The sequence below is a fragment of the Amblyomma maculatum genome, chromosome 4 (assembly GCF_055883805.1).
Source record: "Amblyomma maculatum isolate TAMU_Amacu chromosome 4, ASM5588380v1, whole genome shotgun sequence".
In the NCBI taxonomy this organism is placed as follows: domain Eukaryota; kingdom Metazoa; phylum Arthropoda; class Arachnida; order Ixodida; family Ixodidae; genus Amblyomma; species Amblyomma maculatum.
Genome location: NC_139347.1, coordinates 25,313,668 through 25,330,226, shown reverse-complemented (window position 1 = coordinate 25,330,226; position 16,559 = coordinate 25,313,668). Strand labels below are relative to the sequence as shown.

Below are 16,559 nucleotides of genomic sequence, written 5' to 3'. Positions count from 1 at the left end.
GGAGCGATCGTCGCGCTGAGTGCACGACACCGCAGCGCAGGAAAGGAAATGGAAACGAAAGCTGGTAGTCAAAAAACGAAAGTAGAGAAGAGTTGTCAGTGGCACTACCTATCGGCTTTCCGGGGAGGCTGTTTTAATGCTGCGAGGGCGAAGCGCGCCTTCGGGTGCGAGGAGGCGCAGAAGAGGGGTGCGCAGTCAGTCGCGAGCCCCGTAAACAGAAACAGACAGGCCTGCAAGACCGACTCCGCCGAAGGCCGCAGTTCGTCCCGCCGCATCTGTTCGCTCACTCCGGAAGATGGCGCGAGTCCAGCACGGTGAACGTCTGTCGGCTGCTGCCGCTGGGTTCTCGTTATCGAATGCCTCCTGTTGCTCTCAGCGCCGCTGAGTGACTTCCCTCCCCGCTGGACCGATTTCTGATGCGGAACAACGAAGCCCGGAGGGGGAGCGGCGCGCGCGCACGAGCGATCATCTGCCCCCACGGGGTGTCAGACAACGGGATACTGCATCGGCTGCCCCTCACCCCCTGACATCAGTGGACCGTCAGGCACCGGCGCTTGCTTATCTGCACGAGCCGAGCAGCACCGGCAGTCCGTTAGCCATGCACCACTGCTGCCAGCGCTCTCGACTCGTACTGACGTCAAAGTTGCCTCGGGGAATCGGTGTCTGCGAGCTGGCTTACCATGCGCGGAGTTGGAAGCTCTTTCTATAGTTGATGTCAAATTCTTTTCGTGCACGATCAGCATCCGCCGGCCTATTTATTTTTCCTGTTGCGTCTGACTGAACTGCACGTGTTTTTCTCTGGCATCGACGGTCTTTCCGGAATGTCAAGAGTAAGAAAACTTCAGATGTCAACGAAGGCTTCAGTTCTGCTCCTCATCGCCGTTACCGTCACGTCAGTGGTGAGTTTCCTTTCTGTAGAAACTCTTGCACACTTCTTTCAGATATTAATTTCATGCCTCTTGGAAGCGGTTTGTACACACCTTGAGATATAATATTGGAAGACAGAACATTTCTCTCTTCCATTCACCTGTGTACTGTTTTCTCCAAAAGCAACTATTCAGCAGGGTTCAGCACCCTTGAAGCTCCAAATCCATGTACGGTAAAGACAATCATTGCTCTCCCCTTTCGAGATCTTTTGGCCCCTAGTGGTGCCTTAAGGCCTCCACATACTCAGTCGTGAAGTTAACATTTTTCCCTAGTCGAGTCTACATTTAACTGTGGTGCCAGTAAGAAGCACATGTTAAATATGTCACCGCATTGATGATGTCATCGTTTAAATCATCGCGGACACCCCGACTATGTTCTTGGCTCTCGACTAAGAGTTAATCCCATTCCGGATCACTTCTCCTGATATATCCGTACGTCGTCTACAAATATTCTTCTAGAAGTACGTACGTCTTCGCAGTCATTTCAAACAGGGTTATTCCACCTTCTCCTTCAAAACTCAAAGTTACTGGTCGGAGTTACCATCTTTTTGACTCAAAACTTGAAAACCCTGTACAATGGCAGTCCCAACATGGGCTCGGCTCCATTGGTGTTTTGGTCCTTAAGCACCAACATAGTATTTAAACTCTTTAGTTCTGGTCTTCTAGTAAGCTTTTATTTCGTCCAGAGATATTTGGGCGTATATCACTCGGCACGCATCCTTTCGGCTGACAGCGATGCTCAGTAAGGACTACTGCAGCTTTACGGAACCAATAACTATTGTGCCCTGCTTACGTATGTTGTGAAAACAATGCCCCCAAAAGGGAATTGACAGAATGATTCTGACTCAACCTTGACAACCTGAAAATTTTTAAAATGTATGCAACGCAATAAAGCTCGAAGATTTTGTGTGATAATATATGTCATTTATTTCTTTGCGTCATAAAAAATAGAACTGCATTTGAACGTAGAACTTGTCGACTAAACAGAGCGCGAAGCGCAACGGCAAAAGCGGAGATGAGGAACGCGGGTCGCCCAGCATTCTCTCGTCTTCGTGCTTCTCTTGTTGCTCTGCGCTGTGCACTTAGTCTATATATTGGAAAATAACCGGATCGCCAACTCCCATCGGTTAGTTAGTGCTTATTTAAAGAGCGCTTCACCTCTTCCTCTACTTGAGACGCAAGCATTATCGAAGGCAACAGCATATAACATTTCCCGCTGGTAGTGGCGGTGGTGAAAAGCATTTAATGCCCATGTTCCAACTGCATGTTTTCCCCTCTGTTTTTTTTTCCTCGGATATATCTTACTGTAGCGACTAGACTATAATTAAAAATTGAAAATGCCTACCTACTATTCTTCTAGCCAGCGTTGGGGCTACAGTAGTGCCGCTTAAGGTAATCCAGACTTCGCAGAGTGCTGTCATTTACAGCTTACAGTAATATTACTTCGTTAACGGTGTCCCATGACTTAAAACATGGGTGATCAAGTAGATCTAACTGCTCCTCGCTAATGAAACATTTTTTTTTTTTTTTTGCGATCGGATATAGATTTCGTTTTTCTTTTTTTTAATCTTGATGTGTGTAGCTGATGGACTGATGTATTAGCGCCTGGTAACGTGTTATGACGTATTAAAATTTTACGGCTGACTCAACAGACAGTACGTAGGTCGAAAGTCTGAACGTATGTTTATGTTTCATCAACCGAAATTCTTGTCTGCAGATTTTTCATTAAAAAACAACAGTCTCATGTGAGGACTATCAGAGTATATGCTTTTAACCATTCACAGGCTAAATCCGGGCAGTGAAAGCTTATTGTCCTAAGAAAGCGAAAACAATCCTCTGGCTTCTTGCATCCTTCCCTAATGGCGCTTCCCTCTGGTCATCCTATAATTAACGGTTCTAATTAACAAATTGTGCACTAAAGATACAATGGCATTTCCTGTAAAGAATTAAGACATGCGCCAAACGTGTATAGGTATACCACATGATTGATATCTTGAGAACTATGTAGGAAAACGAACGCTATTGCAAGTTACCCGCTTTTATACATGCTTCTCACAAGAACGCGTTAGAAAGTGTCTGTAACAGAGTTAAAAATAAGTCAGCCCTCTCCACCATCCCGAATTCAGGGCACTTATCAACTGCTTACACAGCATCACTGCAAGTGGGGTGTTAATTTTCTGCCAATTTTAATAAATTAGCAAATGCCAATCAATTAATTTGCGGAGCTTACAACATGCTCATCAAACCAGCGCGGTGATTGCTGATAGGTGAATTCTGCAGCACTGAGTAAAATTCGGGCTTAACCTGATTGGCTGTTTGGAACTAGTCGATTTAGTTTTTTCAGGGCGTGACTAAATCCTGTCCAGCAAAACATTGCTTTATATAAGCTTAGCGTTAGCCCCGGCGCTTTCTAGCATGTACCGTTCCTTTTCCTTCTTTGGCGCTTTTTCTAAATCGGTGCATACCATACGTAAACGAACACAACCACCGAGATCGACGAGACCCCAACAACGCGCCCCCATCCTGAACACACATGCACAGTAACGCTCTATTTTTCCTGTTCGCCTCCCGGAGAGGCCTACTTGGCCCCTCGATGCGAAACTGACGGATATCGAACTTCGCTTCGTTTCAGTTCAGCAATCGCGTTCTTCTCATCGGTCAAGTATCTCTCTCTCTCTTGGTCATGACGATGAGGCTCCATTAGCCTCATCGTCAACTGAGCCAACAGAGGTATTACTTCCATTGCGTGATGCCCCTCTCGACTCCACCATAGTTCCGCTTGCTCCGGGAAGCGGACCTCGGTTGACCTCATCTTCCCGCTCACTTCGAGACAAGCGGGGCGTTAAACTCTCGATCAATCAACAACGCTGTCAACGCGGTCTCGAAACGTCTATTCCCCCACCGTTCTCTCCTGTTCAGCTCCCCCCTCCCCCCCCAGATACGAAGCGCGAGCTCGCGGTAAAAGCTGCCCCCGATTTCGCCCCAAGCCAACGACGAAACCTCGCCCTTTCCCTGGCCCCTAGCGTATCACCCTGGCCAACAAACGCACTCGTAATCTCAGACATGAAGTAGCCTGGAGAATCGGCGGCAAATAAGCCGGCATAGCCGTCCACGTCGCCTTGGCTGCAACCCCTCAGCCGGATGCAAAATGGATGCTCGTTTTTCGCTCTTCCTTGTCTTATCCTTATCTCGCTCGCTTTGCACATCCTTTCGCGTTCAAGCACGTTTCCTGGAGTCCCCACTGAAGTTTGCTGACCCTCAGGTGAAGATGCTAGTAACAAAACAGAGCGAAAACAGGGAAGCCGTCTCTTCGGGGAGAATATAGCGCTCGAGCAATGGACGGCCTGCTGCTTCTGTACCTTCGTGTGCGTCTTCCGAGATTAGATAGCGTATGCAGCTCGGTAAACGCGCTCCTTTTCATTCAGGTCCATGTGAAGTGGCAGCTGTGACGCACTGCCTCGGTTAGCCGTGTCATTTTCCAGCGGGTCCCGCATATGTGTACCACTGTAGCCGCGCAAGAAAACGCTTCCTTGTGCGCCATTTCGGGAGTCTTAGTGAAAACTTCACCCGTTTACTCATTTTATTGTCTATCAGTATGGGTATAATATTAATACTAAAGGAGATCTTGTTTACACCTTAATTCTTTGTTTACCAATCAAACCTTCTGATTAGACTGGTGTGTGCATTTGTCAAACTACATACATAGACATTTACTAGGTTTGCACTTTCTCAAGGAGATCTTCAGGCCGCATTAAGGTGTACATACAGACCTTATGACGCACTTATACCGTGTGTTTATTTTTGTGCACTTTAATTCAATATTTTTTCATCCATTGATATAATCTCCATGTAACAACCCCCCTCGTGGTTCGCTTGCAGTGATTCGCATGCATATAGGTCAGTGGTATGCGCCAGAACAGGCGCAATTATGGAAATACTCCAACGATGTCGATAAATATAGTAGTGAGCAACCTGTCAATGCGTATAGGTGGCAGTACCTTCTTGCCAGTTCGCCTTATTTCATCTTTATATATAGCTTAGATTAGTTTAGTTTAGGGGGTTTAGCGTACGTTCCAAAGCGACTCTGGCTATTAGGGACAGCGTAGTGAAAGGCTCCGGAAACTTCGATCACCTGGGGTTCTTTACGTACACTGACATCGCACAGTGCACGGGCGAGTTGGTTTTCACCTCCATCGAAAAGCGGCCGCGGCGACCGGGACTTGATCCCGCGTCCTTAGGTTCAGCCACCGAGCGCCGTAACCATTGAGCTACAGCCGAGGCGCTTTCGATAATATCTATTTAGTCATAAAGAAATTATTTGACGATGCGCATATGCAAAGCAACCATTATTTCTGCTATGCCTCGCTGGCCATCCTGATACCCCTTTGTTGGGATACGTATACGTGGGTACCCTCACTCATGTTTTGATTTAATTTCTTTTTGGCCTCGCAAAGGCATTTAGGAACACGGGGATCTACGCGTATTAGGCTACAGCCTGACGTTGCGCAAGGCCTCGTCTTTGGAGAAATGCTGTTGCACGCAGAAAGTAAGCCACACGAAAAGACGCGAGCCTTGCAGCGCCAGCACAGCAGGCAGTGTCGAGGTTTCACTTTCTAAAGTGCCCTACAAGACAACGCTGGGCGAGCGGGGTAACTTCCGCGCAGCATTCATTGCAACGTGAGCTTTGGACAAGGTTACTCTTGCGGCACGGTGCCGCAAGTGTGACCATGCCAGTGTGTGGTGCTCTGCTGGTCTCTAAAGCTTAACTGATGATCGCGTAAATTATAAAATTCGAGCAGTGTTAATATACACCACATATCATAATACACGTATCAGATAGCCACGGTTCTAAGTTTTTCATCTTGTTCCCTGTATGGAAGTTGGATAAATATCAGATTAAGGGTCACCAAACATTCTTTCTAATGTGCAGTGATAGTAGCACTGTTGACTATGTAGGCGTATATGAAATGCATGGAGCTAAAGCTATAGCCGCAACATCCCAAAGCTCACATATCAATAGGACGCACTATTGATGACGAAGACAGCCCTCTGCGTTTTAAGTCTTGTTCTCCAACAAAACCCTTCATTAGACCGCCTGCGCAGTTTTTAATTTTCGCTCAAGCCAAACTGCCAGATACGTAAAACAAGGGGAAGGTAAGACAAAGAAATTGGGTGCACAGCACTTTTGAGTACCTCTGCAGCCTTGCCATGCCGCAAGTGTGCCCCTGCTCACATCGCACGTTGCGAGGAATTGTGCGCGGAAGTTACCATGCTCGCCAGGTGTTCCATTGTAGGGCATTATATAACGTGAAACCTGAAAACTGCCTGCCGTTCTGGAGCTGTAAGGCTCGCGTATTTGCGTGTGGCTGACCTTGCACGCGCAACAGCATTCCTCTGAAGCCGAGGCCCTGCGCAACTCCAGGCTCTAGCATTCTACGAGTACATCCGCGTGTTCCTAAATGCCCTTGCGAGAACGGAAGTGTTCTCCCTGTGACGAGGACACCTTATAAACTCGCGCAAGCCAGTTCGCATCGTTTTTTGTTCTCACAAAAGCAGCGACAGAGAGGATGTCTTTCGCACGTGAGCTTGCCTTGGAATGCACACTGTGTCGTCCTGCCTAGAGTGCTTTCCTTTTCTTCGTCTGATTTTTATCGGACGCTGTACCGGCCCTTCACAATAACTGTCCTTGGGCGGCTGCCAGGCTAAAGAAAGTGTTACTGCCGCTGTAGGCAAAGTGCAGAAAAACATCGCCGAGCCTTATCTTCGGCCTCCTGCCGCGTCACAGGGAGCTCCGTAGTGCCCGTGCAGTGCTCTACATTGCACCTCGTGCACTATCGAATGTGCGGCGAATAGACAGCCACTTGTGCGCCGTCAACGGCAGTATTAGCGACGTCCGCTTTATCGTCTCGCTATATTCCAGTGTCAGGCAGGTCGGTCGTTACCGCGGGTCGCGAAGATGTCAGGTCACGCTGGCGTGCAGCCCTTTTACTACCCCGTGGCTTGCGCCGTCCCTTTCTGTCACGCGCAAGAACACCGACGTTACAGAACTATACGCATGCAGTTATGAATAAAAGCGAACTCATTGAAAATCCTAAGAGCTTTAAGGGTTGCCTCTGAATGATAGCAGCGAAGAAGAGTGCGCGAGAGGCCATGAAGTGCTAAGAAACCAGAGAAAGGGCAGTTTCAAACAAGCCGGAAGCAATGAGGCCTTGATGCAGACACAGCATGATGTCAATAAGCAACCATGGTGAGAACCACTGAAAGCCTTCAAACTGCGGTTATTCATTTCACGTGAAGAGCTGAAAGCGATGTGAAAAAAGGAGGGCGGCGGGGGGGTAGTGAGTTTTAATGAAAGCTGCAAAATGGGTGGACTTTCTCTTTGGTGCCACTAGAAGTTAAAGTTTAATTTAAGTAGTCAACGACTCGAACTCTAGGCGTATCAATAACGTGTAGTCTTAATCAAAAGTCTGAAAGCCATATGATCTCAAGGTGGTTTTGGGCATAAATGCTCCCATGACGGCTAAAGTTCGCGCCTTAAACGAAAATTCATTGGCGCAAATACTTCTGACAAGACTGTATATGGTGCGGCAACAGATATGCCACTATATAACTATTAAAGAGACGCACATCAAGTTAGGGATAGTACATGAATGTTCATAAAACTAGGAGTGCCATTGATGGAAAGCTGCTTGATGGGTCAAAGCTTATGAGGCCCGTGGTAGTACCGCTAAAAATGTTATTTAAAGAATGTGATATGGTATCTATCGAGACGGTGAGCAAACTGGCGTGTCGGTCTCAGCCGGTCTGTATCTGGTCTCTATGAAACTAAAACACGGTCTATGTAAGAAAAAGATATATATATATATATATATATATATATATATATATATATAATAATAATAATGGGAGCACAGCACTTCCGGGAACATCTGCAGTCTGACTGTGCTGCAATCGCGACCACTCCGCTTTTTCTTTCATTAAATGCCTTTTTCTGTGACCCTGCTCACTGGAACCTTCAAGGGTTCCATCTCTCTCGAATATCTTTCATTAGAATTCATTCAACTATCGGCGTGCCTCCTATTGCTATCGGCTATCGGCTGGATTCTTCGCACGAAAATGACAGGAGTTCATAAGATTCTCATAGATACAAAGTTGACATTTGATTGGTCTAGCAATGGCGGCGTTTTAACCGCTGTGTCAATCGCGCCACTCTGGCTATACCTCACTTCTCGCTAGGAATGTTTCTCCAGCACGTAAGGAATCCAAGCCCATGAACGTGCGATGATTCATTTATTCTCTTTTAGAGCTGAGCTCTTATGCAACCGTTCGGCGGCGTTGCCGTTGTTGTCGGTGTGACCGAGCGAGAGAGAAACATCAGCCACGAGAAAGTCACAAGCCCAAGCCGCTCGCTCGTAGCTCTTCATCTTCTTCTCAGGAATTTCCTTTGTCTCGTGAGAAAAAAATTGCAGACGATTATGGTACTTCCTAATGCTAAATCTAGCGCAGCTGTTTCAGCTTTTCGATAGATTGACGCAAAGAATTAGAGCAAGACATCTATGTACAATTACGCACTTGAACCTCTTCACACATATTCCATACCAACTAGTTCCTCCTCCGCGAGTGACAGATACGGGGCCTTTCCTTTCCTGTCAACCACTTAACTGGCTCTAATTAAGTTTCGATGGAGGCGAAACGAAGAGGTGTCCGTGTGCTGTGCGATGTCAGTGCACGTTAAGGTTCCCCAGGCATTCGAAATGACAAATGGAACCCTACACTACGGCACCCCTTTCACTCTTTCCGTTTTTACTCCCATCTTCTTTCCTTCCTTTACGGCGCGGTTAAGCTGTCTACAGAACAGCTGTGACAGACATTGCGCCTTTTTTTTCTGTTAACCAATTATTATTGTTATTGGCTCTGATTATTTACCTAATTAAATCACATCAGCCATTTTGTCACTTTCACTTATTTCCTTGACGCTCTATTCTATTGTAGCATTCTTTTTCCGATGTACCAACAAGTTTCTTTTACAGCGCCGACAAGGTCATGCACACCTTTCCATGACGCTCTATCCTATGGTACGTCGTTCTTTTGTGGCTACGGAGCTGGTTGCGAGGGACAACCGCGACGCCAATGATTACGTTACTAGTTACCATTTAGTTATACTAGTTCCTCTTTTACAGAGCCGGCAGTCATGCACACATTTCATTGACGCTCTATCCTACGGCACCATTCTTTATTGGCTGTGGAGCTGGTTACGAGAGACAACGGCGACGGTGCGAAACGCGGGAACGGGCGTCAAAGAGCTGCGCTCTAAAATTCCGAGAGCACTGCGGAATCTATGCTGCATAAATTCGAAAGCCTAAGCGCTGCTGGTGCACACGCTGCATCACATTTGCTCTCATTATCGTTATCAATAACTTCGTGCACCGTCATTATTATTGCTAATGTCATCATTGTCATTACCACCGATTTCAGCGTCATTGCCATTGCTACTATCACCCTCACGGTAGACAAGGAGAAATTTGATGTTCGTTTCACGATCCCGGGCGTGGCGCCAGCGATTGCTGAAGAAAAAAAGATCCCGGGCATGACGCAGTTGATTATGGAGATCCAAGGGATGGAGGTTCGATTCCGGGTGGACAGGATTTACTTATTTATTTCATTCATCTATTTATGCAGCTGGTTACGAGGGACAACGCCGACGGCGACGCCGCGTAACGTAGGAACGGGCGCCGAAGAGCTGCGCTATAAAATAAAGTTTGCTTTGGCCGCGTCGGCGTTGTTATCAGTGTAACTATGGGGCAGAGCACTATAGTGGAACCGAGCTAGAGTCACGACTCACAAGCCACGAGAGGATCATGAGCCAAAGAGAATTTTTCGGAAGGGAAATAGGAGCCACGATCGAGCTCTGCGCCGCTCGCTCATTACTCTTCTTTCTCTTCTTCCGGGAAATTCCCTTTGGTTCAGAAGATAAAGGGCTTCGCACCCGCACATATATATGCATTCAAGCATCTCTCAAAATTCTTTGCCTCAATATATCCCAGAAACGCTTAAATATCTGGGCTCAAATTTCTCATTAGAAAGAATCGTAACCGTTCTTAGAATTTTTTTAACCAGCATTTAATTACAGTATTCTCTCTCTCTCTCTCTCTTGCTGGCTTTGCGAGATGGCAATGACCAGGTTGTGACCCATACAAGACAGCTGGCGATGATTCTGCCCTGCCAGACCATTGTCGCCATATAACGAAAAACAAAAAACAGTCGCGCTAGCGCGTTTCTGGCCAGGTTAAGGTCTTCAAAGATGTAATGCTGCTTAAAAGTTGTGGAAAAAATATGTAACTGGTTTAAAAGAAGTGATTGTAAGAAAAGGTAATTGAATTTCCCGAGACCTTAATACTAAAAAAATCAATCGGTATTGGAATTTCCGGAGCCCTCCACTACAGCTTCAATCATAGCCTGGGTCGCATGGGACGTTAATCCTATAATCCAAACCAAACAACCCATAACAATAAAACTGTAAGCAGATGCAATTAATAATTATGCAATGCATTAGTACAACTCTGTTGTATACCATTCTTTAACTTGGAGGCAATGGCCTCCGAGCTAAGGAATGGCAACAAAGCTTGTTTAACCTGCCCCAGCCCTGCCGTATGAACGCCGCGACTCGAGTGGGAGCGCACTGCCGCGCTGGTAGCGGGTTCTTCACAACGGAAGCTGCTATAGATTGCAGTAGTCGTATGTCGCTGTATCCTACTCCGGAATCTAAAGCATAAAGCCGCAAAACCAACTTACATAAGGACTAAATGCATTCCTTAAATTCAATCACCTGAATAATATATAAGCTGGGTTTGCGTGAAGGAATACAAAACCTGAGGATGTCGACTACGGAAACAACACGGAGGATGGCTACCCGTGCAAGGTGGATGTGGTTCGCAATGACAATGAGCAAGAGTGGATAAACAACAAGGAGTGAAGGAGAGAGCGATGTGATTTCGCGATCGCATAGCTCTTGTCTTGCTTTTGGTGAAGAAATTAGTCATTAAACGAAATGTGAGCGGATGAATTCGGCTATGTTAGCTCTACAGTTCTGAGAGCAGTTGTCGAAGAAAACTCTGAAGAGGCTTTTTGGAACTGCGTGCCAATTTTTGGTCACAGCCGAACAACGAACTTGCTAGTGCCTGACTCCGTAATGGTCCGCCATATAGTGACGTCACACTCGGCGTGTCCTGATGCGGGTAATTTAATGTTCGTTTGCAGTCCTGTCGCACTATAAAAAAGAAAAGAAAGAAGAAAGAAAAAGAAAGAAAAGAAAACTTCGCACCAGAGAAAATTCGAACTAAGGAGCTACTCGTGAGAACCTAGTAGTAAACGTCTCAGCCACCGCCGCACCGACACTTTCTTATTCGGACTCTCAGGCCCCGACATAGAGTGATGAAGTAAGAGTTTGTGTTTTTGTTTGGATGGTGAGGCAGCATGCCTACCACCACGATGGCTCTTTGTTGTCGCAATCTTGTCCACCGATGATAAGAGCTACAAACAGAACTACAAGGCGCCTCAAAATATGCGATCATCGTTTTCCCCATGGCACATACCTCTACGAAGCGGTCTGTCAAATGAAGATAAGACGTCTGGGCGCCTTGCTGCTGGTCTTATGGAGGAGGCAGGAAGAAGCGCAGCCTAAAATTCCCTCTCTCTATGTTCCGTCGTTCCTTCCCCACTAGCTATTTCGAAACCTGTTTACAGTGTTCTGCAGAAGACGAGAAAATAAAGGTTGACCGGCTGTGCTCGATTGTCGCGTTCGTTATCTTTCGCGGCACTCATGGTGGGCCAGCTTATTCGCTTTGGGGCACTCTGTAAGGGTCGCCTGGCAGCACAATCAGATATGAGGCTTGCATATGGCACAACGTTCTCTAAATAACTTTACCGGTCGGTCTTTCATTCTAATTTCATGCAATATTATCGTTATCATTAGTTCTTTTTCTTTTTATTGGTGTGTATGTGTGTGTGTGGAGGGGGGGGGGGATATTTTCCGGGCATCGCGTATAACGCTGACTTTGCAGATAGCGTCATCTCCTTCATAAGAGACCGAAGTGGCGCAGTTGGCGAGACCGCTATCGAAGAGCTTTGCGGAGACTCTTAACCTTTGGTTTACAAGCTTTACAAACACTCGCCGGCGTCTTGCTTGTCTTTACGGCGGCGCATGGTGAGGTTCACGATTACTTTGCGTTGATGTTCTGCGGCCCACACGAAAGATTGGATGGTACCCAGTTGGCAGCCTCTGAAAAGCCGTCTCTTGGCCACGTCATCTCGAAGAGCTAGCCGACATGATAGCGATGCGCCATGAGGGTAGCGTCCCAGAGAGAAAGTGAAATCATGTGGCCGGTGACCAGAAGTCACGGGCTGAATTTTAAAAAAGAAGAAACTGAGTTTTGGTTATCGACCATACCAGTTTATCTACCACACATCCAAGTGAAGACCAAAAGGTTGTTAGTCAGCTAGAGTTCAGTTCAGTTCAGTCGTTCAGTCGGGTCCGACTCTTCGTGACCCTATGGACCATATCACGCCACGTTTTGCGGTCTGTCACTATCTTCCTAACATCACATAACTTCATCTGCAACGCCTCGAGGATGCCATCTAACCATCGCGTTCGCTGCCTACCCCTTCTCCGGTGACCCCCAACCTTTCCCAACATTAAATCTTTCTCCAGCGACTCCTCTCTTCTCATCAGATGACCAAAGTAACTAAGCTTTAACTTTAGAATTTGACCCTCCAATGAGCAGTCAGGGTTTATGATCGACAATAACGACTGATTTGATCTTCTGGCAGTCCAAGGAACTCTCAAGAGTCTCCACCAGCACCACAATTCAAGCGCGTCATTTCTTCGGCGGTCAGCCGAAGAATTGACGCGTCACCTCAGCTAGAAGATGACATATAAAAGAAAAGGCGTTAGAGGATAACTACCTCGTGGGTAAGTCGAATCGTGAGATTGCTTTCTACCTCTCACAACAGAGTACCGATCAAACCGCACCATGTTTTTTTGTTTTTTTTTTTTTTTAATAAGCCTCAAAGGACATTCACAAAGGCGCAAATTTCGCACAGCAGATATTAACGCATCGCCTGTCTTCACATCGTTTATGTCATCCTCCTATCTTTATTATGTACTCAAAATAAACCCGATGGAAAGAAAGCACAGCACTAATTCATCGATTCGCCAACGATGCCTTATATACAATATTAATCGCACGAGATTTAGGGCGCCACTCCATTTAGTGCACGATATTTTGCGTCACTGTTGAGGCATCGTAGCTTCGCTGGAAAGCGACCATTGGTCGAGAGCATGAGCACCCACGCTTGCGCCACCAGCACGAAACATTGCTCTACATGCAGGACCTGTGTTTCCAAACAGCGTCTTGCTCATATCCTTCCCCGCGATCCACGAACTGAAAGGCATACACGCATCAGGTCATCTACTCATTGCGTTGAATAAATGCGCGCACTGCTCTTCGCGACAGGAGTTGGAACTATCTTGTTCGTCCCTTTCTTGATTAGAAATTACAAGCGATGTAATAAACAATCTTGACGAAATCTCATGCCGTTTTCATCATAACATTGGCTTTATTACCCCCATTAAAGCCAGTAGTCTTTACAGTGTTTGCAATAGAAAATCAAAGACGAAAATATTTGTAGGTGGCGATTTTGAGGTACTATTAGTTTGGTTAGTGAAGGCAGGTAAGAGCGTGTACTTTAGCATTTCCTAATCTTCAGCAACATGCGTGACTTTACGTTTCCATGTCACGTTATCCTTACGGAAAGCGCACTCCATTCCAGGCCCCATATTCACCTCCAAAAGCAGAAGAAGGAAAGCGCTCACAATGGCAAGCATACGTGTGTTAAGTAAGGAAAATCGGTATCTTACGATTGAGTAGCAATCCCTGCAAATCATGAAAAAGAGAACAATATCTGCCTATTCTCCTGTATACAAATGAAAAATGACCGAATAACGATAAAATGTTTCAGTTCAGCCCTTTAATGTGCACTGTACGCGGACATTAACGGTACCTTCTTTGCCAAAAATATCCAGGCTGCATGGTTTTCTTCTTTGTCCTGAAGTTGGCAACGTATTCCACCCCTGAGGCCTTAAACAGTATTGAAATGCTAGACCGTACCAATCGTCCAGATATAGCAATATAATTGCAGTGCAGGTTGGCTTCAAGTTTGAACCTTTGAAGGAGATGCATTTCAGTTCCTTTTGGTCTCTCTAGGGAAGCCGTAAGAGCTATACTACGTGAGTGAAGAGGAAACGATGCAGCCTGGATATTTTGGACAAAGACGGTACACGCGACGCAGCTTTTCGCGGAGGTTTTCTGTAAATGAATGGGTTCGCAATTCCTCAGCCCTTCGGGCACCATCATTGTTGTGCGTACCAGCGCCGTCTAGTTACAAACCAGGTTCACGTTGGCGTTAACCTTACTTTTGTAAATCCTGGCTGCTGTGCCGAAATCTGCTCACGTCCAATTTCTTTTTGTTCTGCAGGAATGGGTTCGCAATGTCTCGCACAATGTTATTCTTGAGACATATGTTTAAATGTCATCATCAAGGCAAAGGTATATTTGTTCGAGTGCGCGATTTCGTCACAATATATTTGCCGTCTGTCAAAACCAGTCAAGTGTGCCTTGCAGATATCGAAAAATACTTTACACGCTAGAGCGAAACGCTGCTGTCGAACAGTAACTGTTCGAGAGTCGGTCAAGCATGTCACATCAAGCCAGCACTCTCTGTGTGCAGCGTTTCACCCTGTCGCTGCCCGTATTTGAGCGCTACTTCGTAGTTTTATTTTATTAAGAGAAGGGGAAGTGGCTCCGTTTTGTGCGTTACATTAAAATGCACATCCGGTTAGCGGGGCATACATGTACGAGCCCCATGTTCACTCCGGCGTGTACTTCCCGCCGTTACAAGTGGCACACTGCCTGCTGTCGGCGCCGGCGGGAGTCTTCGCATCTTCGCAGCGTCGTGCTCCGTGAAGCGTGAAAGTGCAGCTCACACCGATCGTCAAACCCGGCTCGCCTCCTCGCTGGCGCGCGCTCGTAACACGCTACTCCCAGCGCGCTTCCAGAAAAACTACATAGCATAGTGAGCTCGATGCTGCCAGTGTTTACTAGTCTTAGGATATTTATCTTCTATCTTTTTCATTCCTTCCTTCCTTCCTTCCTTCCTTCCTTCCTTCCTTCCTTCCTTCCTTCCTTCCTTCCTTCCTTCCTTCCTTCCTTCCTTCCTTCCTTCCTTCCTTCCTTCCTTCCTTCCTTCCTTCCTTCCTTCCTTCCTTCCTTCCTTCAACTAATTACTTCTTTCTTTTTGTCTTTATTCTTAATATTTGCGTCCTCGGTTCCTCTTTCTCCGCCTTGACTGAGAGACCCGACGCGATGTCTTAGTGGTTAGAGCCCTCTGCTACTGACCACGAAAGGACTCTGTCTCAACCTCGGCCGCGAGGGTTGCAGGTGTTTAGATGGCGAAACGCGAAAGGCCCCCGCGCCTTCTGCAATGTCAGGGCAAGTTAAAGAGCCCCAGATGATGTAAACTAATCACGATTTGCTTCTATACTGTGTACCGCGTATCAAACGTGTCGCTTCGTGACATTAAACCCCACAGTCCTCAAATGTAATTTTTTTTTCGAAGTTTTGTTCTAACTCTTACTCGTCGTATCGATTCGTAGTGCACGTCATGTTTATGTTATCGTCTGCAAGCATTCCTGGGCCATCATAAGGCAATCCGCTACCATTATAAATAATCCTGGTCACGTTACTATCATGGATCTGTCCTGTCGCCGCACAATATTGAATCCATATAACAAAGGCTGAGCAGTCACAGGCAATACGAACGCAATAATGTCTTCCTTCTCGCAGTCACCTCCGCTGTTTTTAATTACCAAAATACGCCGCTGGTTACCCTCCGCACATGCAAACTGAATAGACCCTAAATCGGAATTAAGGGCGGGGAACCAAACCTTCGTTCATATTGGACAAAGTTTGCGTTAAAGGGCCTTCAAAAAAAAAAAAAAAAAAAAAAAAAACAAAGAAAGGTTGGGGAAAAGTGGCGGGGGAGGAAGGGGGGAGTTTGCGGAGAACTAAAGCGTTATTTGCTCGGACATGCCGGCTGTTAGAATTGAGGGAGTTTGAATTAACATTAACAGGATTGCACTCTATAGCTAAAGCAAGTCTCTAGGAGACGACTGGTTATGGATGCGAAACCGGACTTCACTAGATGGTTTTAGCTCTCATATTGATGGTCATAATGAATATTGTGTGTAGCAAAAATACATATACATATCTGTGGATTAGCTCTGGTTAAACCTGGATGGAAGCCTCTTCTGCATGCTGAAATATTCCTCTATCACGCCCTATCAGTGTAGGGCGCTACATTATTGGAAACACTTAAGCTTAGCCTCTAGGGTGTGACACGAGGGGGTAGGCTACCAGCCCACATACAAAGTCCAGCTTTAACCAAGCCGTATGGACGCGCCTTCATGTCCTAGGATAATATGAACGCAAACGGTTCTGGCAGGCTGATTCTGGTATCACCCTCCCACATGAAAGGAGCAACCCGAGCTGGCAGCTCCTGTCCGTGGCACAGAGGTAA

General features: G+C 46.5%; 1 protein-coding gene across 1 annotated transcript in view; it reads left to right on the top strand.

Annotated features, from left to right (window-relative positions):
- The first annotated feature begins 204 nt into the window (after positions 1 to 204).
- Positions 205 to 16,559, top strand: part of LOC146190532 (uncharacterized) — a 49,731-nt gene continuing 33,376 nt past the window's right edge. Inside the window, exon 1 of the mRNA XM_084600932.1 lies at positions 205 to 899. Within this exon, the coding sequence (XP_084457058.1) occupies positions 822 to 899 (78 nt within the window). The 5' untranslated portion in view covers positions 205 to 821. The remainder of the gene's footprint in view (positions 900 to 16,559) is intronic.